Source organism: Symsagittifera roscoffensis, chromosome 2 (genome assembly GCF_963678635.1).
Source record: "Symsagittifera roscoffensis chromosome 2, txSymRosc1.1, whole genome shotgun sequence".
Lineage (NCBI taxonomy): Eukaryota > Metazoa > Xenacoelomorpha > Acoela > Convolutidae > Symsagittifera > Symsagittifera roscoffensis.
Genome location: NC_087063.1, coordinates 46,482,027 through 46,506,065, shown reverse-complemented (window position 1 = coordinate 46,506,065; position 24,039 = coordinate 46,482,027). Strand labels below are relative to the sequence as shown.

The window sequence follows — 24,039 nt, the reverse complement described above, 5'->3', positions numbered from 1 at the left end:
GTGTTTCTTTTGTAACTTGGAGGGTTATTTTAAATCGGATTGTCCACACTTTTGGTATGCTGTGGCAGACATCAAGCATACAAGGCATCATGAAGCTTTATCGGGTGTGAAAGCCAGCATGGCGTGCCTGTTGAGTGAAGCAGAGGCACACAGGAAGGAGAAACCGCAAGAGCTGGCAACTAAGAAGATGCAGGCAGTGACTGAAGAAAAGCTTGAACCTGAACTAGTGACTGCGGCAGATAATTTCAAGATCGACTATAGGGCAGCCGCGAGAGATGCTTTAAACAGAGTCCAACAGGAGTTGCTAACAAAGGAGATTGAACAAAAAGAGAAGCTCGAACTAGAAAATGAGAAAACTCAAGCCTCAGAGGTCGAAGAAACGAAAGCACCCAGCAGTTTGGGCATGAAACTTAATGTGATCTCCGGGCAGACGTTCGGCATGGTGCCACAAGGAAGCAGAATACAGTCAATAATCTCTGTGGCGGGACATCAGTTGATCAGGAACCTAAGTGAACTTAAGAGTTCACCATGATGCATCTAGATACGTATGCAGATTATCTGAGACAGGTAGAGCCACGAACTGAGTCAAGGGCTGTGCGAGCGTTGTTAACAACGGGTGGCCCTCGAACAAAGAAACTCCACGGGCGCTACGTGGAAGTCTTTGGGCCATATCAGGTGATGTTGAACGTGGATGGGATCAGTATCTATACTAGGACCTACGTCACAACATATAGTGATCAAATAGGGCGGATCTATTTGGGTCAAGAAGAACTTAAGGTCCGTAGAATAGGCCATGACGCCATGATGGAGCAAGATGTGTACACATAGGATACGAAGCAGATGTCTCTGCACATCTGCTGGACACCAATGGGAAGAAAATCGGAGTAACAGGACTTCTAGACACAGGAGCGGTGGTTAGCGTGATGCCATTAATGACTTGGGAAAGAAGGGCACAGGTGATAAAGCAGAAACCCAGGAAGAGGAGGAGGACGATGACGAACAAGATGACTTCGTATCTCAACCAAGTGTCAACAGCTCGACTCATAAAAATGGTGCACCCACCAGCAAGGAAACTAGATCTTCGGACCGATTTGGTGTGGTCAGGACAATAAACAAGACCAAAGATGCATCACAGCAGTCAAGAGAGTTTGTGACCTTTACAAATTCAGAAGTGCAACCTGGAGATAGCAGGAACACAGGACTAAGTAACCCAACAATGGAACCAGAAGCGGATTATGAAAAACATCGAGACAGAGAGGTAAGACTCGGGTATCAACTAGCGCCAAACTGCCTGTAACCAATAGGGTGACACCACCACTAGTGACGCCATTAGTGGACGAAAGGGCATCAATCGAAGAGGCCTTGACTAGCATAGTGGACAGTATAGGAGAACAGAACGAACAGATGTCCCTAAGAATGAGTGGACTGGAGAGGGCATCCACATTGAGAGAGAAAGCCTGCGGGAAGAGATCAACCGCAACAGACAAGAAGTCAGCAGAAGTGAGAAGCGCTTTAAGGAGAGGACAGATGAACACTTGGCCAAAAACTTGTCGCGAATGACGAGGGCAGCTGAGCAAAAAGACATACGATTGAGAGACGACATGGAGAAGTTAAGAAGTCAGCAGGAGCAGACTCTTGGAACTCTTGACACGAGAATAGACGCAATGATGGAGAGGCGCACTCAGTTCATCATGGATAGGTTGGAGGGGCTCGTAGGAAACAGGAGTGAATCGAGGAGTAGGCAAGCAACCTCAGGAGAACCCAACAGAGGCCGAGAGTGAACTTCAATGAACAAGCCAACAGAAGAAGAACATGGATCCACGAGAGGTAGGGGAAGTTCATCCAGCTATACCACAGGGGATAATAGGCCGAGGGGCCAAATATCAGAGGAGGTTCAAATGACAACGGACCGACCTCAAACAAGAGTCCGATGCAGAACGCAAATGCGACTGGGAGATGTGATTCCACAAATTGGAGTCATGCGGATCAAGGAAGAAATCATCCCAGCGACTCGTACAGGAGGAAAATCCATCATGTATCAGCATGCCCAACCTGCAAACAGGGTATGAAAGCGATGGGTTTCGGCCTCGAGGATGAGGATGCGTCAGAAGTCAATCATGAAGACTTTGCGGTAATTGCGAAATTCGGCCCCAGGTGTTTCTTTTGTAACTTGGAGGGTTATTTTAAATCGGATTGTCCACACTTTTGGTATGCTGTGGCAGACATCAAGCATACAAGGCATCAGGAAGCTTTATCGGGTGTGAAAGCCAGCATGGCGCGCCTGTTGAGTGAAGCAGAGGCACACAGGAAGGAGAAACCGCAAGAGCTGGCAACTAAGAAGATGCAGGCAGTGACTGAAGAAACGCGTGAACCTGAACTAGTGACTGCGGCAGATGATTTCAAGATCGACTATAGGGCAGCCGCAAGAGATGCTTTAAACAGAGTCCAACAGGAGTTGCTAACAAAGGAGATTGAACAAAAAGAGAAGCTCGAACTAGAAAATGAGAAAACTCAAGCCTCAGAGGTCGAAGAAACGAAAGCACCCAGCAGTTTGGGCAAGAAATTTAATGTGATCTCCGGGCAGACGTTCGGCATGGTGCCACAAGGAAGCAGAATACAGTCAATAATCTCTGTGGCGGGACATCAATTGATCAGGAACCTAAGTGAACTTAAGAGTTCACCATGATGCATCTAGATACGTATGCAGATTATCTGAGACAGGTAGAGCCACGAACTGAGTCAAGGGCTGTGCGAGCGTTGTTAACAACGGGTGTCCCTCGAACAAAGAAACTCCACGGGCGCTACGTGGAAGTCTATGGGCCATATCAGGTGATGTTGAACGTGGATGGGATCAGTATCTATACTAGGACCTACGTCACAACAGATAGTGATCAAATAGGGCGGATCTATTTGGGTCAAGAAGAACTTAAGGTCCGTAGAATAGGCCATGACGCCATGATGGAGCAAGATGCGTACACATAGGATACGAAGCAGATGTCTCTGCACATCTGCTGGACCCCAATGGGAAGAAAATCGGAGTAACAGAACTTCTAGACACAGGAGCGGTGGTTAGCGTTATGCCATTAAAGACTTCGGAAAGAATGGCACAGGTGATGAAGCAGAAACCCAGGAAGAGGAGGAGGACGATGACGAACAAGATGACTTCGTATCTCAACCAAGTCTCAACAGCTCGACTGATAAAAATGGTGCACCCACCAACAAGGAAACTAGATCTTCGGACCGATTTGGTGTGGTCAGGACAATAAACAAGACCAAAGATGCATCACAGCAGTCAAGAGAGTTTGTGACCTTTACAAATTCAGAAGTGCAACCTGGAGATAGCAGGAACACAGGACTAAGTAACCCAACAATGGAACCAGAAGCGGATTATGAAAAAACAACGAGACAGAGAGGCAAGACTCGGGTATCAACTAGCACCAAACTGCCTGGAACCAATAGGGTGACACCACCACTAGTGACGCCATTAGTGGACGAAAGGGCATCAATCGAAGAGGCCTTGACTAGCATAGTGGACAGTATAGGAGAACAGAACGAACAGATGTCCCTAAGAATGAGTGGACTGGAGAGGGCATCCACATTGAGAGAGAAAGCCTGCGGGAAGAGATCAACCGCAACAGACAAGAGGTCAGCAGAAGTGAGAAGCGCTTTAAGGAGAGGACAGATGAACACTTGGCCAAAAACTTGTCGCGAATGACGAGGGCAGCTGAGCAAAAAGAGATACGATTGAGAGACGACATGGAGAAGTTAAGAAGTCAGCAGGAGCAGACTCTTGGAACTCTTGACACGAGAATAGACGCAATGATGGATAGGCACAATCAGTTCATCATGGATAGGTTGGAGGGGCTCGTAGGAAACAGGAGTGAATCGAAGAGTAGGCAAGCAACCTCAGGAGAACCCAACAGAGGCCGAGAGTGAACTTCAATGAACAAGCCAACAGAAGAAGAACATGGATCCACGAGAGGTAGGGGAAGTTCATCCAGCTATACCACAGGGGATAATAGGCCGAGGGGCCAAATATCAGAGGAGGTTCAAATGACAACGGACCGACCTCAAACAAGAGTCCGATGCAGAACGCAAATGCGACTGGGAGATGTGATTCCACAAATTGGAGTCATGCGGATCAAGGAAGAAATCATCCCAGCGACTCGTACAGGAGGAAAATCCATCATGTATCAGCATGCCCAACCTGCAAACAGGGTATGAAAGCGATGGTTTTCGGCCTCGAGGATGAGGATGCGTCAGAAGTCAATCATGAAGACTTTGCGGTAATTGCGAAATTCGGCCCCAGGTGTTTCTTTTGTAACTTGGAGGGTTATTTTAAATCGGATTGTCCACACTTTTGGTATGCTGTGGCAGACATCAATCATACAAGGCATCAGGAAGCTTTATCGGGTGTGAAAGCCAGCATGGCGCGCCTGTTGAGTGAAGCAGAGGCACACAGGAAGGAGAAACCGCAAGAGCTGGCAACTAAGAAGATGCAGGCAGTGACTGAAGAAACGCGTGAACCTGAACTAGTGACTGCGGCAGATGATTTCAAGATCGACTATAGGGCAGCCGCGAGAGATGCTTTAAACAGAGTCCAACAGGAGTTGCTAACAAAGAGATTGAACAAAAAGAGAAGCTCGAACTAGAAAATGAGAAAACTCAAGCCTCAGAGGTCGAAGAAACGAAAGCACCCAGCAGTTTGGGCAAGAAATTTAATGTGATCTCCGGGCAGACGTTCGGCATGGTGCCACAAGGAAGCAGAATACAGTCAATAATCTCTGTGGCGGGACATCAGTTGATCAGGAACCTAAGTGAACTTAAGAGTTCACCATGATGCATCTAGATACGTATGCAGATTATCTGAGACAGGTAGAGCCACGAACTGAGTCAAGGGCTGTGCGAGCGTTGTTAACAACGGGTGTCCCTCGAACAAAGAAACTCCACGGGCGCTACGTGGAAGTCTATGGGCCATATCAGGTGATGTTGAACGTGGATGGGATCAGTATCTATACTAGGACCTACGTCACAACAGATAGTGATCAAATAGGGCGGATCTATTTGGGTCAAGAAGAACTTAAGGTCCGTAGAATAGGCCATGACGCCATGATGGAGCAAGATGCGTACACATAGGATACGAAGCAGATGTCTCTGCACATCTGCTGGACACCAATGGGAAGAAAATCGGAGTAACAGAACTTCTAGACACAGGAGCGGTGGTTAGCGTTATGCCATTAAAGACTTGGGAAAGAATGGCACAGGTGATGAAGCAGAAACCCAGGAAGAGGAGGAGGACGATGACGAACAAGATGACTTCGTATCTCAACCAAGTCTCAACAGCTCGACTCATAAAAATGGTGCACCCACCAACAAGGAAACTAGATCTTCGGACCGATTTGGTGTGGTCAGGACAATAAACAAGACCAAAGATGCATCACAGCAGTCAAGAGAGTTTGTGACCTTTACAAATTCAGAAGTGCAACCTGGAGATAGCAGGAACACAGGACTAAGTAACCCAACAATGGAACCAGAAGCGGATTATGAAAAAACAACGAGACAGAGAGGTAAGACTCGGGTATCAACTAGCACCAAACTGCCTGGAACCAATAGGGTGACACCACCACTAGTGACGCCATTAGTGGACGAAGGGGCATCAATCGAAGAGGCCTTGACTAACATAGTGGACAGTATAGGAGAACAGAACGAACAGATGTCCCTAAGAATGAGTGGACTGGAGAGGGCATCCACATTGAGAGAGAAAGCCTGCGGGAAGAGATCAACCGCAACTGACAAGAGGTCAGCAGAAGTGAGAAGCGCTTTAAGGAGAGGACAGATGAACACTTGGCCAAAAACTTGTCGCGAATGACGAGGGCAGCTGAGCAAAAAGAGATACGATTGAGAGACGACATGGAGAAGTTAAGAAGTCAGCAGGAGCAGACTCTTGGAACTCTTGACACGAGAATAGACGCAATGATGGATAGGCACAATCAGTTCATCATGGATAGGTTGGAGGGGCTCGTAGGAAACAGGAGTGAATCGAAGAGTAGGCAAGCAACCTCAGGAGAACCCAACAGAGGCCGAGAGTGAACTTCAATGAACAAGCCAACAGAAGAAGAACATGGATCCACGAGAGGTAGGGGAAGTTCATCCAGCTATACCACAGGGGATAATAGGCCGAGGGGCCAAATATCAGAGGAGGTTCAAATGACAACGGACCGACCTCAAACAAGAGTCCGATGCAGAACGCAAATGCGACTGGGAGATGTGATTCCACAAATTGGAGTCATGCGGATCAAGGAAGAAATCATCCCAGCGACTCGTACAGGAGGAAAATCCATCATGTATCAGCATGCCCAACCTGCAAACAGGGTATGAAAGCGATGGTTTTCGGCCTCGAGGATGAGGATGCGTCAGAAGTCAATCATGAAGACTTTGCGGTAATTGCGAAATTCGGCCCCAGGTGTTTCTTTTGTAACTTGGAGGGTTATTTTAAATCGGATTGTCCACACTTTTGGTATGCTGTGGCAGACATCAATCATACAAGGCATCAGGAAGCTTTATCGGGTGTGAAAGCCAGCATGGCGCGCCTGTTGATTGAAGCAGAGGCACACAGGAAGGAGAAACCGCAAGAGCTGGCAACTAAGAAGATGCAGGCAGTGACTGAAGAAACGCGTGAACCTGAACTAGTGACTGCGGCAGATGATTTCAAGATCGACTATAGGGCAGCCGCGAGAGATGCTTTAAACAGAGTCCAACAGGAGTTGCTAACAAAGGAGATTGAACAAAAAGAGAAGCTCGAACTAGAAAATGAGAAAACTCAAGCCTCAGAGGTCGAAGAAACGAAAGCACCCAGCAGTTTGGGCAAGAAATTTAATGTGATCTCCGGGCAGACGTTCGGCATGGTGCCACAAGGAAGCAGAATACAGTCAATAATCTCTGTGGCGGGACATCAATTGATCAGGAACCTAAGTGAACTTTAGAGTTCACCATGATGCATCTAGATACATATGCAGATTATCTGAGACAGGTAGAGCCACGAACTGAGTCAAGGGCTGTGCGAGCGTTGTTAACAACGGGTGGCCCTCGAACAAAGAAATTCCACGGGCGCTACGTGGAAGTCTATGGGCCATATCAGGTGAGGTTGAACGTGGATGGGATCAGTATCTATACTAGGACCTACGTCACAACAGATAGTGATCAAATAGGGCGGATCTATTTGGGTCAAGAAGAACTTAAGGTCCGTAGAATAGGCCATGACGCCATGATGGAGCAAGATGCGTACACATAGGATATGAAGCAGATGTCTCTGCACATCTGCTGGACACCAATGGAAAGAAAATCGGAGTAACAGAACTTCTAGACACAGGAGCGGTGGTTAGCGTGATGCCATTAAAGACTGGGGAAAGAAGGGCACAGGTGATGAAGCAGAAACCCAGGAAGAGGAGGAGGACGATGACGAACAAGATGACTTCGTATCTCAACCAAGTCTCAACAGCTCGACTGATAAAAATGGTGCACCCACCAACAAGGAAACTAGATCTTCGGACCGATTTGGTGTGGTCAGGACAATAAACAAGACCAAAGAGGCATCACAGCAGTCAAGAGAGTTTGTGACCTTTACAAATTCAGAAGTGCAACCTGGAGATAGCAGGAACACAGGACTAAGTAACCCAACAATGGAACCAGAAGCGGATTATGAAAAAACAACGAGACAGAGAGGTAAGACTCGGGTATCAACTAGCACCAAACTGCCTGGAACCAATAGGGTGACACCACCACTAGTGACGCCATTAGTGGACGAAAGGGCATCAATCGAAGAGGCCTTGACTAGCATAGTGGACAGTATAGGAGAACAGAACGAACAGATGTCCCTAAGAATGAGTGGACTGGAGAGGGCATCCACATTGAGAGAGAAAGCCTGCGGGAAGAGATCAACCGCAACAGACAAGAGGTCAGAAGAAGTGAGAAGCGCTTTAAGGAGAGGACAGATGAACACTTGGCCAAAAACTTGTCGCGAATGACGAGGGCAGCTGAGCAAAAAGAGATACGATTGAGAGACGACATGGAGAAGTTAAGAAGTCAGCAGGAGCAGACTCTTGGAACTCTTGACACGAGAATAGACGCAATGATGGATAGGCACAATCAGTTCATCATGGATAGGTTGGAGGGGCTCGTAGGAAACAGGAGTGAATCGAAGAGTAGGCAAGCAACCTCAGGAGAACCCAACAGAGGCCGAGAGTGAACTTCAATGAACAAGCCAACAGAAGAAGAACATATAGATCCACGAGAGGTAGCGGAAGTTCATCCAGCTATGCCACAGGAGATAATAGGTTCAAATTAAACTTAGTTCTGATTTTTCTTTTTTCTTAAATCTACCGAAAGAATGCTTATGGAAATTTAACTCAGAAAAGAAACATGAACACAAAACTGCATCAATTGAAAAGTTTTCAACATAGCTCTTAAGCAAGCTTGATCCAACAAAAATCTATAGTTCCTCCCAATTTTCCAATTGATAAAAAAATTGAGGCAAACCAGTGTGACATTCGACCAGAATGTATCAAAATGCAGTTCGAATTCGAATTTTTATTATAGCAGCTGAAGGAGAAAATTGGTGGTTTTAGCGCACTAACGGTGTTAGTCGTCCAGTTTGATGAATTCGGAATGGCCAATTCGGTGTGACATGTTAATTTTTAAATTTTTGATTTGGGCGTGAGAGACACGTACCAATTCTATTTTTCGCGACAACTGAAAACTGCGAAAAAACCCAACAACCCAGTCGTGAAGACAGATAAGTCAAACGAGAGTATAACAAAAATTGAGATTGTGATCGGAAGTATTGACAGAAGACCATTCCAAGTTGTAACGATTGTGCCGCTACAATCGTTACAAAGCGAATTTTGAGAACCAGGAAGCGTCTTGGAACGTCGCGACCAGCCTTTCGGAAAGAGACAAGACAGCTCTCCGTCCGGATACAAGTCTCGGGAGAGAACTTTATCTCGCCATTTTAAAAACTTTTAGTTTCCCGGAATGTCTAGAGTTGAATTTAATTAATACCAAATTCACGAGATGCAACGTAAATGGCTACAGCATTTGAATCCCTGAACAGGTGCTTGGAAACTTTCCTAACGAGGTTATCCAGAACCAGTAAACGCAGCGAGAGGTCCAGGAGGGTATTTAAGAAACCAAGATGCAATAAAGATGAATCTGACGGCTGTATAGATACCTGGGTAGAGTACTTGAAGCTGCACTTTGAGGAAGAAGAATTGACGGAAAGACAAGAATGCAGTGCGCTCACCAGCAACCTAGAAGGGACAGCCCTGAATTGCGTGATGGCCAAAAAGCAATACCAGCGGGACACAGGCGACAAGATCTTCGAAATGTTGTTGAATCGTTTTGGCTCAGGGGTACAAGGACACCAAGCAATGATGCGCTTCGAGAAACGGAGGCAACGTGAAGATGAAACGATAGACATGTTTTTAGATGATCTAGAGATGCTTGGAAGGCGTAGTCAACCAGATGAGTCAAATAGCAGGATAACCCAAGCAGTAGCCTCAAAATTCATCGATGGTGTGAAGAACGATGAGCTTCGAATAATGTTGGCAACGCATTACACACCACTTTCAACTAAAGCGCCTACACTAGAAGAATTGAGACTCAAATCTAAGGAATATCTTCTACTAAAGCATCCATCGAGATCTGGCTATTACAAAAACAGTTTTGGCACTTTTAACAATGTATCAGCTAAGGGCATCAATTGGTACAAACCAAGGGACGACATGGACAAGAGACGCTCTTGTGCAAATTGCAGTTCGACGGACCATCATGTATCAGCATGCCCAACCTACAAACAGGGCATGAAAGCGATAAGCTTCAGCCTCGAGGATGAGGATGCGTCAGAAGTCGATCATGAAGATTTCATGAGGGCGGTAATAGCGAAATTCAGCTCCAGGTGTTTCTTTTGTAACTTGGAGGGTTATTTTAAATCGGATTGTCCACACTTTTGGTATGCTGTGGCAGACATCAAGCATACAAGGCATCAGGAAGCTTTATCGGGTGTGAAAGCCAGCATGGCGCGCCTGTTGAGTGAAGCAGAGGCACACAGGAAGGAGAAACCGCAAGAGCTGGCAACTAAGAAGATGCAGGCAGTGACTGAAGAAACGCGTGAACCTGAACTAGTGACTGCGGCAGATGATTTCAAGATCGACTATAGGGCAGCCGCGAGAGATGCTTTAAACAGAGTCCAACAGGAGTTGCTAACAAAGGAGATTGAACAAAAAGAGAAGCTCGAACTAGAAAATGAGAAAACTCAAGCCTCAGAGGTCGAAGAAACGAAAGCACCCAGCAGTTTGGGCAAGAAATTTAATGTGATCTCCGGGCAGACGTTCGGCATGGTGCCACAAGGAAGCAGAATACAGTCACTAATCTCTGTGGCGGGACATCAGTTGATCAGGAACCTAAGTGAACTTAAGAGTTCACCATGATGCATCTAGATACGTATGCAGATTATCTGAGACAGGTAGAGCCACGAACTGAGTCAAGGGCTGTGCGAGCGTTGTTAACAACGGGTGTCCCTCGAACAAAGAAACTCCACGGGCGCTACGTGGAAGTCTATGGGCCATATCAGGTGATGTTGAACGTGGATGGGATCAGTATCTATACTAGGACCTACGTCACAACAGATAGTGATCAAATAGGGCGGATCTATTTGGGTCAAGAAGAACTTAAGGTCCGTAGAATAGGCCATGACGCCATGATGGAGCAAGATGCGTACACATAGGATACGAAGCAGATGTCTCTGCACATCTGCTGGACACCAATGGGAAGAAAATCGGAGTAACAGAACTTCTAGACACAGGAGCGGTGGTTAGCGTTATGCCATTAAAGACTTGGGAAAGAATGGCACAGGTGATGAAGCAGAAACCCAGGAAGAGGAGGAGGACGATGACGAACAAGATGACTTCGTATCTCAACCAAGTCTCAACAGCTCGACTCATAAAAATGGTGCACCCACCAACAAGGAAACTAGATCTTCGGACCGATTTGGTGTGGTCAGGACAATAAACAAGACCAAAGATGCATCACAGCAGTCAAGAGAGTTTGTGACCTTTACAAATTCAGAAGTGCAACCTGGAGATAGCAGGAACACAGGACTAAGTAACCCAACAATGGAACCAGAAGCGGATTATGAAAAACATCGAGACAGAGAGGTAAGACTCGGGTATCAACTAGCACCAAACTGCCTGGAACCAATAGGGTGACACCACCACTAGTGACGCCATTAGTCGACGAAAGGGCATCAATCGAAGAGGCTCTGACTAGCAAAGTGGACAGTATAGGAGAATAGAACGAACAGATGTCCCTAAGAATGAGTGGACTGGAGAGGGCATCCACATTGAGAGAGAAAGCCTGCGGGAAGAGATCAACCGCAACAGACAAAGTGAGAAGCGCTTTAAGGAGAGGACAGATGAACACTTGCCCAAAAACTTTTCGCGAATGACGAGGGCAGCTGAGCAAAAAGAGATACGATTGAGAGACGACATGGAGAAGTTAAGAAGTCAGCAGGAGCAGACTCTTGGAACTCTTGACACGAGAATAGACGCAATGATGGATAGGCACAATCAGTTCATCATGGATAGGTTGGAGGGGCTCGTAGGAAACAGGAGTGAATCGAAGATTAGGCAAGCAACCTCAGGAGAACCCAACAGAGGCCGAGAGTGAACTTCAATGAACAAGCCAACAGAAGAAGAACATATAGATCCACGAGAGGTAGGGGAAGTTCATCCAGCTATGCCACAGGGGATAATAGGTTCAAATTAAACTTAGTTCTGGTTTTTCTTTTTTCTTAAATCTACCGAAAGAATGCTTATGGAAATTTAACTCAGAAAAGAAACATGAACACAAAACTGCATCAATTGAAAAGTTTTCAACATAGCTCTTAAGCAAGGTTGATCCAACAAAAATCTATAGTTCCTCCCAATTTTCCAATTGATAAAAAAATTGAGGCAAACCAGTGTGACATTCGACCAGAATGTATCAAAATGCAGTTCGAATTCGAATTTTTATTATAGCAGCTGAAAAAGAAAATTGGTGGTTTTAGCGCACTAACGGTGTTAGTCGTCCAGTTTGATGGATTCGGAATGGTCAATTCGGTGTGACATGTTAATTTTTAAATTTTTGATTTGGGCGTGAGAGACACGTACCAATTCTATTTTTCGCGACAACTGAAAACTGCGAAAAAACCCAACAACCCAGTCGTGAAGACAGATAAGTCGAACGAGAGTATAACAAAAATTGAGATTGTGATCGGAAGTATTGACAGAAGACCATTCCAAGTTGTAATGATTGTGCCGCTACAATCGTTACATAGCGAATTTTAAGAACCAGGAAGCGTCTTGGAACGTCGCGACCAGCCTTTCGGAAAGAGACAAGACAGCTCTCCGTCCGGATTCAAGTCTCGGGAGAGAACTTTATCTCGCCATTTTAACAACTTTTAGTTTCCCGGAATGTCTTGAGTTGAATTTAATTAATACCAAATTCACGAGATGCAACGTAAATGGCTACAGCATTTGAACCCCTGAACAGGTGCTTGGAAACTTTCCTAACGAGGTTATCCAGAACCAGTAAACGCAGCGAGAGGTCCAGGAGGGTATTTAAGAAACCAAGATGCAATAAAGATGAATCTGACGGCTGTATAGATACCTGGGTAGAGGTCTTGAAGCTGCACTTTGAGGAAGAAGAATTGACGGAAAGACAAGAATGCAGTGCGCTCACCAGCAACCTAGAAGGGACAGCCCTGAATTGCGTGATGGCCAAAAAGCAATACCAGCGGGACACAGGCGACAAGATCTTTGAAATTTTGTTGAATCGTTTTGGCTCAGGGGTACAAGGACACCAAGCAATGATGCGCTTCGAGAAACGGAGGCAACGTGAAGATGAAACGATAGACATGTTTTTAGATGATCTGGAGATGCTTGGAAGGCGTAGTCAACCAGATGAGTCAAATAGCAGGATGAACCTAGCAGTAGCCTCAAAATTCATCGATGGTGTGAAGAACGATGAGCTTCGAATAATGTTGGCAACGCATTACACACCACTTTCAACTAATGCGCCTACACTAGAAGAATTGAGACTCAAATCTAAGGAATATCTTCTACTAAAGCATCCATCGAGATCTGGCTATTACAAAAACAGTTTTGGCAATTTTAACAATGTATCAGCTAACCAGGGCATCAATTGTTACAAACCAAGGGACGACATGGACAAGAGACGCTCCTGTGCAAATTGCAGTTCGACAGACCATCATGTATCAGTATGCCCAACCTACAAACAGGGCATGAAAGCGATAGGCTTCAGCCTCGAGGATGAGGATACGTCAGAAGTCGATCATGAAGACTTCATGAGGGCGGTAATAGCGAAATTCGGCTCCAGGTGTTTCTTTTGTAACTTGGAGGGTTATTTTAAATCGGATTGTACACACTTTTGGTATGCTGTGGCAGACATCAAGCATACAAGGCGTCATGAAGCTTTATCGGGTGTGAAAGCCAGCATGGCGTGCCTGTTGAGTGAAGCAGAGGCACACAGGAAGGAGAAACCGCAAGAGCTGGCAACTAAGAAGATGCAGGCAGTGACTGAAGAAAAGCTTGAACCTGAACTAGTGACTGCGGCAGATGATCTCAAGATCGACTATAGGGCAGCCGCGAGAGATGCTTTAAACAGAGTCCAACAGGAGTTGCTAACTGCTAACAAAGGAGATTGAACAAAAAGAGAAGCTCGAACTAGAAAATGAGAAAACTCAAGCCTCAGAGGTCGAAGAAACGAAAGCACCCAGCAGTTTGGGCATGAAACTTAATGTGATCTCCGGGCAGACGTTCGGCATGGTGCCACAAGGAAGCAGAATACAGTCAAAAATCTCTGTGGCGGGACATCAGTTGATCAGGAACCTAAGTGAACTTAAGAGTTCACCATGATGCATCTAGATACGTATGCAGATTATCTGAGACAGGTAGAGCCACGAACTGAGTCAAGGGCTGTGCGAGCGTTGTTAACAACGGGTGGCCCTCGAACAAAGAAACTCCACGGGCGCTACGTGGAAGTCTATGGGCCATATCAGGTGATGTTGAACGTGGATGGGATCAGTATCTATACTAGGACCTACGTCACAACAGATAGTGATCAAATAGGGCGGATCTATTTGGGTCAAGAAGAACTTAAGGTCCGTAGAATAGGCCATGACGCCATGATGGAGCAAGATGCGTACACATAGGATACGAAGCAGATGTCTCTGCACATCTGCTGGACACCAATGGGAAGAAAATCGGAGTAACAGAACTTCTAGACACAGGAGCGGTGGTTAGCGTTATGCCATTAAAGACTTGGGAAAGAATGGCACAGGTGATGAAGCAGAAACCCATGAAGAGGAGGAGGACGATGACGAACAAGATGACTTCGTATCTCAACCAAGTCTCAACAGCTCGACTCATAAAAATGGTGCACCCACTAACAAGGAAACTAGATCTTTGGACCGATTTGGTGTGGTCAGGACAATAAACAAGACCAAAGATGCATCACAGCAGTCAAGAGAGTTTGTGACCTTTACAAATTCAGAAGTGCAACCTGGAGATAGCAGGAACACATGACTAAGTAACCCAACAATGGAACCAGAAGCGGATTATGAAAAACATCGAGACAGAGAGGTAAGACTCGGTATCAACTAGCACCAAACTGCCTGGAATCAATAGGGTGATACCACCACTAGTGACGCCATTAGTGGACGAAAGGGCATCAATCGAAGAGGCCTTGACTAGCATAGTGGACGGTATAGGAGAACAGAACGAACAGATGTCCCTAAGAATGAGTGGACTGGAGAGGGCATCCACATTGAGAGAGAAAGCCTGCGGGAAGAGATCAACCGCAACAGACAAGAGGTCAGCAGAAGTGAGAAGCGCTTTAAGGAGATGACAGATAAACACTTGGCCAAAAACTTGTCTCGAATGACGAGGGCAGCTGAGTAAAAAGAGATACGATTGAGAGACGACATGGAGAAGTTAAGAAGTCAGCAGGAGCAGACTCTTGGAACTCTTGACACGAGAATAGACGCAATGATGGATAGGCACAATCAGTTCATCATGGATAGGTTGGAGGGGCTCGTAGGAAACAGGAGTGAATCGAAGAGTAGGCAAGCAACCTCAGGAGAACCCAACAGAGGCCGAGAGTGAACTTTAATGAACAAGCCAACAGAAGAAGAACATATAGATCCACGAGAGGTAGGGGAAGTTCATCCAGCTATGCCACAGGGGATAATAGGTTCAAATTAAACTTAGTTCTGGTTTTTCTTTTTTTCTGAAATCTACCGAAAGAATGCTTATGGAAACTTAACTCAGAAAAGAAACATGAACACAAAACTGCATCAATTGAAAAGTTTTCAACATAGCTCTTAAGCAAGCTTGATCCAACAAAAATCTATAGTTCCTCCCAAATTTCCAATTGATAAAAAAATTGAGGCAAACCAGTGTGACATTCGACCAGAATGTATCAAAATGCAGTTCGAATTCGAATTTTTATTATAGCAGCTGAAGGAGAAAATTGATGGTTTTAGCGCATTAACGGTGTTAGTCGTCCAGTTTGATGAATTGGGAATGTTCAATTCGGTGTGACATGTTAATTTTTAAATTTTTGATTTGGGCGTGAGAGACACGTACCAATTCTACTTTTCGCGACAACTGAAAACTGCGAAAAAACCCAACAACCCAGTCGTGAAGACAGATAAGTCGAACGAGAGTATAACAACAAATTGAGATTGTGATCGGAAGTATTGACAGAAGACCATTCCAAGTTGTAACGATTGTGCCACTACAATCGTTACAAAGCGAATTCTGAGAACCAGGAAGCGTGTTGGAACGTCGCGACCAGCCTTTCGGAAAGAGACAAGACAGCTCTCCGTCCGGATTCAAGTCTCGGGAGAGAACTTTATCTCGCCATTTTAACAACTTTTAGTTTCCCGGAATGTCTTGAGTTGAATTTAATTAATACCAAATTCACGAGATGCAACGTATATGGCTACAGTATTTGAACCCCTGAACAGGTGCTTGGAAACTTTCCTAACGCGGTTATCCAGAACCATTAAACGCAGCGAGAGGTCCAGCAGGGTATTTAAGAAACCAAGATGCAATAAAGACGAATCTGACGGCTGTATAGATACCTGGGTAGAGGTCTTGAAGCTGCACTTTGAGGAAGAAGACTTGACGGAAAGACAAGAATGCAGTGCGCTCACCAGCAACCTAGAAGGGACAGCCTTGAATTGCGTGATGGCCAAAAAGCAATACCAACGGGACACTGGCGACAAGATCTTTGAAATTTTGTTGAATCGTTTTGGCTCAGGGGTACAAGGACACCAAGCAATGATGCGTTTCGAGAAACGGAGGCAACGTGAAGATGAAACGATAGACATGTTTTTGGATGATCTGGAGATGCTTAGAAGGCGTAGTCAACCAGATGAGTCAAATAGCAGGATGAACCTAGCAGTAGCCTCAAAATTCATCGATGGTGTGAAGAACGATGAGCTTCGAATAATGTTGGCAGCGCATTACACCACTTTCAACTAATGCGCCTACACCAGAAGAATTGAGACTCAAATCTAAGGAATATCTTCTACTAAAGCATCCATCGAGATCTGGCTATTACAAAAACAGTTTTGGCAATTTTAACAATGTATCAGCTAACCAGGGCATCAATTGTTACAAACCAAGGGACGACATGGACAAGAGACGCTCCTGTACAAATTGCAGTTCGACGGACCATCATGTATCAGCATGCCCAACCTACAAACAGGTCATGAACGCGATGGGCTTCAGCCTCGAGGATGAGAATGCGTCAGAAGTCGATCATGAAGATTTCATGAGGGCGGTAATAGCGAAATTCGGCTCCAGGTGTTTCTTTTGTAACTTGGAGGGTTATTTTAAATCGGATTGTCCACACTTTTGGTATGCTGTGGCAGACATCAAGCATACAAGGTATCATGAAGCTTTATCGGGTGTGAAAGCCAGCATGGCGCGCCTGTTGAGTGAAGCAGAGGCACACAGGAAGGAGAAACCGCAAGAGCTAGCAACTAAGAAGATGCAGGCAGTGACTGAAGAAAAGCTTGAACATGAACTAGTAACTGCGGCAGATGATTTCAAGATCGACTATAGGGCAGCCGCGAGAGATGCTTTAAACAGAGTCCAACAGGAGTTGCTAACAAAGGAGATTGAACAAAAAGAGAAGCTCGAACTAGAAAATGAGAAAACTCAAGCCTCAGAGGTCGAAGAAACGAAAGCACCCAGCAGTTTGGGCATGAAACTTAATGTGATCTCCGGGCAGACGTTTGGCATGGTGCCACAAGGAAGTAGAATACAGTCAATAATCTCTGTGGCGGGACATCAGTTGATCAGGAACCTAAGTGAACTTAAGAGTTCACCATGATGCATCTAGATACATATGCAGATTATCTGAGACAGGTAGAGCCACGAACTGAGTCAAGGGCTGTGCGAGCGTTGTTAACAACGGGTGGCCCTCGAACAAAGAAACTCAACGGGCGCTGCGTGGAAGTCTATGGGCCATATCAGGTGATGTTGAACGTGGATGGGATCAGTATCTATACTAGGACCTACGTCACAACAGATAGTGATCAAATAGGGCGGATCTATTTGGGTCAAGAAGAACTTAAGGTCCGTAGAATAGGCCATGACGCCATGATGGAGCAAGATGCGTACACATAGGATACGAAGCTGATGTCTCTGGACATCTGCTGGACACCAATGGGAAGAAAATCGGAGTAACAGAACTTCTAGACACAGGAGCGGTGGTTAGCGTGATGCCATTAAAGACTTGGGAAAGAAGGGCACACGTGATAAAGCAGAAACCCAGGAAGAGGAGGAGGACGATGACCAACAAGATGACTTCGTATCTCAACCAAGTCTCAACAGCTCGACTCATAAAAATGGTGCACCCACTAACAAGGAAACTAGATCTTCGGACCGATTTGGTGTGGTCAGGACAATAAACAAGACCAAAGATGCATCACAGCAGTCAAGAGAGTTTGTGACCTTTACAAATTCAGAAGTGCAACCTGGAGATAGCAGGAACACACGAATAAGTAACCCAACAATGGAACCAGAAGCGGATTATGAAAAAACAACGAGACAGAGAGGTAAGACTCGGGTATCAACTAGCATCAAACTGCCTGGAACCAATAGGGTGACACCACCACTAGTGACGCCATAAGTGGACGAAAGAGCATCAATCGAAGAGGCCTTGACTAGCATAGTGGACAGTATAGGAGAACAGAACGAACAGATGTCCCTAAGAATGAGTGGACTGGAGAGGGCATCCACATTGAGAGAGAAAGCCTGCGGGAAGAGATCAACCGCAACAGACAAGAGGTCAGCAGAATTGAAAAGCGCTTGAAGGAGAGGACGGATGAACACTTGGCCAAAAACTTGTCGCGAATGACGAGGGCAGCTGAGCAAAAAGAGATACGATTGAGAGACAACATGGAGAAGTTAAGAAGTCAGCAGGAGCAGACTCTTGGAACTCTTGACACGAGAATAGACGCAATGATGGAGAGGCGCATTCCATTCATCATGGATGAATGGATGGGCTCGTAGGAAACAGGAGTGAATCGAGGAGTAGGCAAGCAACCTCAGGAGAACCCAACAGAGGCCGAGAGTGAACTTCAATGAACAAGCCAACAGAAGAAGAACATGGATCCACGAGAGGAAGGGGAAGTTCATCCAGCTATACCACAGGGGATAATAGGCCGAGGGGCCAAATATCAGAGGAGGTTCAAATGACAACGGACCGACCTCAAACAAGAGTCCGATGCAGAACGCAAATGCGACTGGGAGATGTGATTCCACAAATTGGAGTCATGCGGATCAAGGAAGAAATCATCCCAGCGACTCGTACAGGAGGAAAATCCATCATGTATCAGCATGCCCAACCTGCAAACAGGGTATGAAAGCGATGGGTTTCGGCCTCGAGGATGAGGATGCGTCAGAAGTCAATCATGAAGACTTTGCGGTAATTGCGAAATTCGGCCCCAGGTGTTTCTTTTGTAACTTGGAGGGTTATTTTAAATCGGATTGTCCACACTTTTGGTATGCTGTGCAGACATCAAGCATACAAGGCATCAGGAAGCTTTATCGGCTGTGAAAGCCAGCATGGCGCGCCTGTTGAGTGAAGCAGAGGCACACAGGAAGGAGAAACCGCAAGAGCTGGCAACTAAGAAGATGCAGGCAGTGACTGAAGAAACGCGTGAACCTGAACTAGTGACTGCGGCAGATGATTTCAAGATCGACTATAGGGCAGCCGCGAGAGATGCTTTAAACAGAGTCCAACAGGAGTTGCTAACAAAGGAGATTGAACAAAAAGAGAAGCTCGAACTAGAAAATGAGAAAACTCAAGCCTCAGAGGTCGAAGAAACGAAAGCACCCAGCAGTTTGGGCATGAAACTTAATGTGATCTCCGGGCAGACGTTCGGCATGGTGCCACAAGGAAGCAGAATACAGTCAAAAATCTCTGTGGCGGGACATCAGTTGATCAGGAACCTAGTTGAATTTAAGAGTTCACCATGATGCATCTAGATACATATGCAGATTATCTGAGACAGGTAGAGCCACGCACTGAGTCAAGGGCTGTGCGAGCGTTGATAACAACGGGTGGCCCTCGAACAAAGAAACTCCACGGGCGCTACGTGGAAGTCTATGGGCCATATCAGGTGATGTTGAACGTGGATGTGATCAGTATCTATACTAGGACCTACGTCACAACAGATAGTGATCAAATAGGGCGGATCTATTTGGGTCAAGAAGAACTTAAGGTCCGTAGAATAGGCCATGACGCCATGATGGAGCAAGATGCGTACACATAGGATACGAAGCAGATGTCTCTGCTCATTTGCTGGACACCAATGGGAAGAAAATCGGAGTAACAAGACTTCTAGACACAGGAGCGGTGGTTAGCGTGATGCCATTAAAGACTTGGGAAAGAAGGGGCTTCACGAAGGAAGACTTAATTCCGACAAATCTCAGATTGGCAGCAGCCAACCGTGGAGCAATCCGCGTAGCCGAAAGAACACCGATAACGGTCCTTCACATGGGAGGACGGGACCTGTGGATGAGCTTCCTGGTAGTCGAAAACCTGTACGACTCAGACCAATTCATCTTGGGCCGTGACTTCGTCAGGAATCTTGATGTGATGATTGACTTGAACAACGGGCTAATAAGGATTTAAAGCCAGGGCCGGAAGTATGTTGAGAAACCGATTAATAGAAAAATATCAGATGAGAACAAGGTGCCAAATTTTTTGGACAAAAATAAAACTACAGCCGGGACAGGCTGCTGTAGCGGTTTTTAGTATGAGAAATTTGGACTCCTTAAGTGATAGTAAACAGGCTTGTTTGGTACTCAACGCAACTAGTCAAAGCACAATGGTTTTAGGCCGGAGTTTTTCTGTGACCCGAAACGGACTGTGTGCCAGTAGATTATTGAACACACTGGACACCACAGTTTCAACCCAGCGTGGAAAGAAGCTTGTTTACGCTTTGCCGATGAGGACCGACTATGACGAGACAATAAATTTGAATGAAGATATGATTTTAAACAGAATTAATGAATTGAAATCTTTTAATAAACTGTTTTCAATGAAATCCGAAAGGGGGGACGGCTTATCGAGCTGCTCGAATTTTCCGGAACGCCCCTCGTCATATGAACTAGAATCCGACAAACCGGTTTTATCGGAGATAGAACACTTGAAAGGGAAAATAGTTGAGGGAGAATTTGATTTTTTAAGGGCGGTTTTAAATCGGAACGCGGATGTTTTTTCAAAACGTAAGGCAGATATCGGTTGTTGCAGTTTTGTCGAAAACGAAATCGAATGAGAGGAGGGCGCCGTTCCCCATAGGGAAGGTGCAAGGCGCATGACGCCTCACAATTTGGAAGCGTGCAGAGCGGAATAAGAAAGGTTGCTCGAATACGACATGATGGAACCCTTGAAGTCGCCTTGGGCTTGTCGGGTTGTCATGGCCAAAAAGAAAGAGGGGCAGCTTAGATTTTGTTGCGACTTTCGTTATCTAAACGCAGTAACAAAAAAAATGCCTACCCGATACCGCGGATAGATGAGAGCCTCTCGAAACTTGGCGATGCTAAGTTTTTCACAACACAGGACTTAGGCTCTGCCTTCTGGCAGGTCCCTCTGCGGAAAAAGGATAGAGAAAAGACCGGATTCGCTTGTGAGTTGGGGTTGTACCAGTGAAAGAGGATGCCCTTCGGCTTGTGCAACGCAACGGCCACTTTTCAAAGACTGATGGCTAAGGTTTTGACCAGAGTGACAAGGAAGTAGGGGAATCTTGTGATGTGTTACGTGGATGACGTAATCATAGCAACACCGACCCTGAAAAACCACATTGATCGGCTCGGTGAGGTCTTTGGTTACATGACAAGAGCAGGCTTGAAATGCAAACCATCGAAATGTGAAATCCTTAGGGATTCAATCAAGTGCCTGGGAAGAATTGTGGACAGACATGGCTCAAGGCCGGACCCGGAAGCAGTGGAGGCCGTGTTGACATGGAAGGCCCCCAGAACGGACACACAACTCATTGTCAATTACTACCGTGAGTTCGTAAAAGGATACGCAGACAAGGTGTACCCCATGCAGAAACTGATGTGCAACAAAGGAAAGAAGTTCGAGTGGAACGAAGTAGCTCAAGGTGCCTTCGAGAATATAAAGCGGGAAGTGTGCGAGGCGCCAGCGCTAGGCATGCCCACGGAAAGGGCATGTACGTTCTCGACACTGATGCTTCAGAAGTAGCCATCTCAGGAATACTGCATCAGGAGCAAGAATGGAATGGGGGAGCAGTTCTCCGTCCCATCGCATATGGCAGTAAAGTGTAGAGTGACAATGAAAATGAAATATGGTACACCAAAGGCAGAATTGTTCGCAGTGGTCACATTCGTGGAGAAGTACAGCGTATAATTAGGGAGCGCTCCCTTTAAGCTACACGTGGACAAGAGAGCGTTACCCTGGTTGAAGACGTACTCGATTGACAATACAGAGCTATATTGGTCGATAGATAGTCAGGTTAGACGGCTACCACATGATAATCGAGCACAGGATGCGTGTCAAAACCAAAATGTTGACAGCCGCAGCAAGAAGACTGAGTTTTAAGAAAGACTGAAACAAGCAAGCCAATCAGGCGAAGATCAAGAAAGGGTTCTCAACAAAGAAACTTATGAAGCGCTTCCCTTGACAAGATGGTTGGACAAATCTGGACATCCAATTGCTGGACACCCCGAGTTACCGGTGGAAGAAGCAGCAGAAATAAAGATCTTATCGAAGAAGGACCCGGTGCCTTCGGATCTTTTGCTACGTTCGAACCTGGTCCAACAGGAACTCTCTCGTATGAACATAAACATCCCCTCATTGCTGGATAAAACAGTGCAGGTGACACCGCAAAGGATGCAGATGCTTGGTAAATTGCTGGAGAGGGAAGTGACTAGAGATGCCCCCGAATGGGCAGCAGCCATGCATTGCTGGCAGTCACAGAGAAAGTGAAGAGTTTGACATCAAGGCGTCAACACGAGCAAATTCATAGGGACTGCAGGACGGTAGTTCAGCAACTGCTATCCTCGAGTCCTCAGAGTGTTTTGATGAGCACATCATTTAAACAAAAAGAACAGGAGATCGAAAAACAAAGGAAGACTGTCACCTTTGAGAATCCCGATCAAAAGTGGGGAGAAGTTAAAGAAAACCCGGAACAAGAAAATTTGTCCGGGGAGTCGGATGTTGAAGAAAGTGGTCTTGTGCAGGAACAAGACCGGGAGGATAAGGTATTGTCCGGGGAGTTTAGATGGATGAGCAGAGCGTATAAAACGGAACCAGAAATAGAGACGTGCTCCGTGGCAGACTCATTCGTTGACAACAACTCAGAATTGACACCTACTCAGACAGGTTCTCCAGCACGGGATCAGATTTGTCAGAGATAGCGATTCACACGTTGCTAGTGGAGACTCGAGCAAGAGACTTGGACAGGGAGGTACATCAAGACCCTGATAGTGATCGCTACCTGGTACCCGGTGAAAGAGTCTTTGACAACGCAGCGGATGATCTGGAAACAATAGCGGTTTCAAAACGTTCATTGAGCTTGTTACCGCAAACGGAAGTAGTCAGGACTGATCTTCAACCGTTCGAACAAGAGACAGAGCCATTGGCGAAAATTTGGTGCGTGAAGATGGAAGATGACGCGCATCAACCCGATGAGCTGGGTAGTCAATTGAGGGTCATGAAGACATACTTAAAGGCGAGATACAGACTCTCGGACCTACTAAGAGCGCAAAAAAATGACTACATGACGAGCAATTTGAAAAATAGGGTCGAGAATGGGGCACCAGACAAAGTTGATCTGGCGGAAGACAGTTACCGTATTCTGAGACAGTACTATATGCAGAAGGAGGGAAGCTTATACCTGAACAAGGATTGGATCGTGGCTTGTTAGAGAAGAGAAGAAGACAAGGTCCTGTACAAATATAATGCGATAGTGTTGCCGCAACTCTATGAGACATAACTGTTATTCAGGTCGCATGATCAGATAGGCCACCAGGGAATTGATAAAGTATACCAGAGGATCCTGAAACGCTTTGAATGGCCTGGGATGAACAAGGCACGTGACAAGTGGGTAACAGCATGTCTGTCAAGTCAACAAGTCAAGGATCCAAGGAAATTGCGATTTCCATTGCAGTCAATTGAGTCAACTGAATTTAACGAGTAGGTGCAGATTAACCACCAGAAGATATGTATAACAGACAGTGGCTACAATCAGGTCTTGGTCATGATAGACCACTTCACGAAATATGCAGAGGCCGTGCCCTGCATAACTGCCTCAGCAGAAGAGACATGTGATCATCTAATCAACACCTGGATAGCGAGGCACGGCTGTCCAATGACATTTCAATCGGACAATGGAACAGCCTTTGTAGGAGAATTTACTAAAGAGCTCATGAGACG

General features: G+C 45.9%; 1 protein-coding gene across 1 annotated transcript; it reads left to right on the top strand.

The window, feature by feature from the left end:
- Positions 1-528: 528 nt before the first annotated feature.
- Positions 529-1,781, top strand: LOC134839856 (uncharacterized). The gene is made up of 3 exons (XM_063855479.1): positions 529-567; positions 920-1,258; positions 1,371-1,781. Exons 1-3 carry the CDS (start codon positions 529-531, stop codon positions 1,779-1,781), a joined length of 789 nt encoding a protein of 262 aa, XP_063711549.1.
- Positions 1,782-24,039: the final 22,258 nt, after the last annotated feature.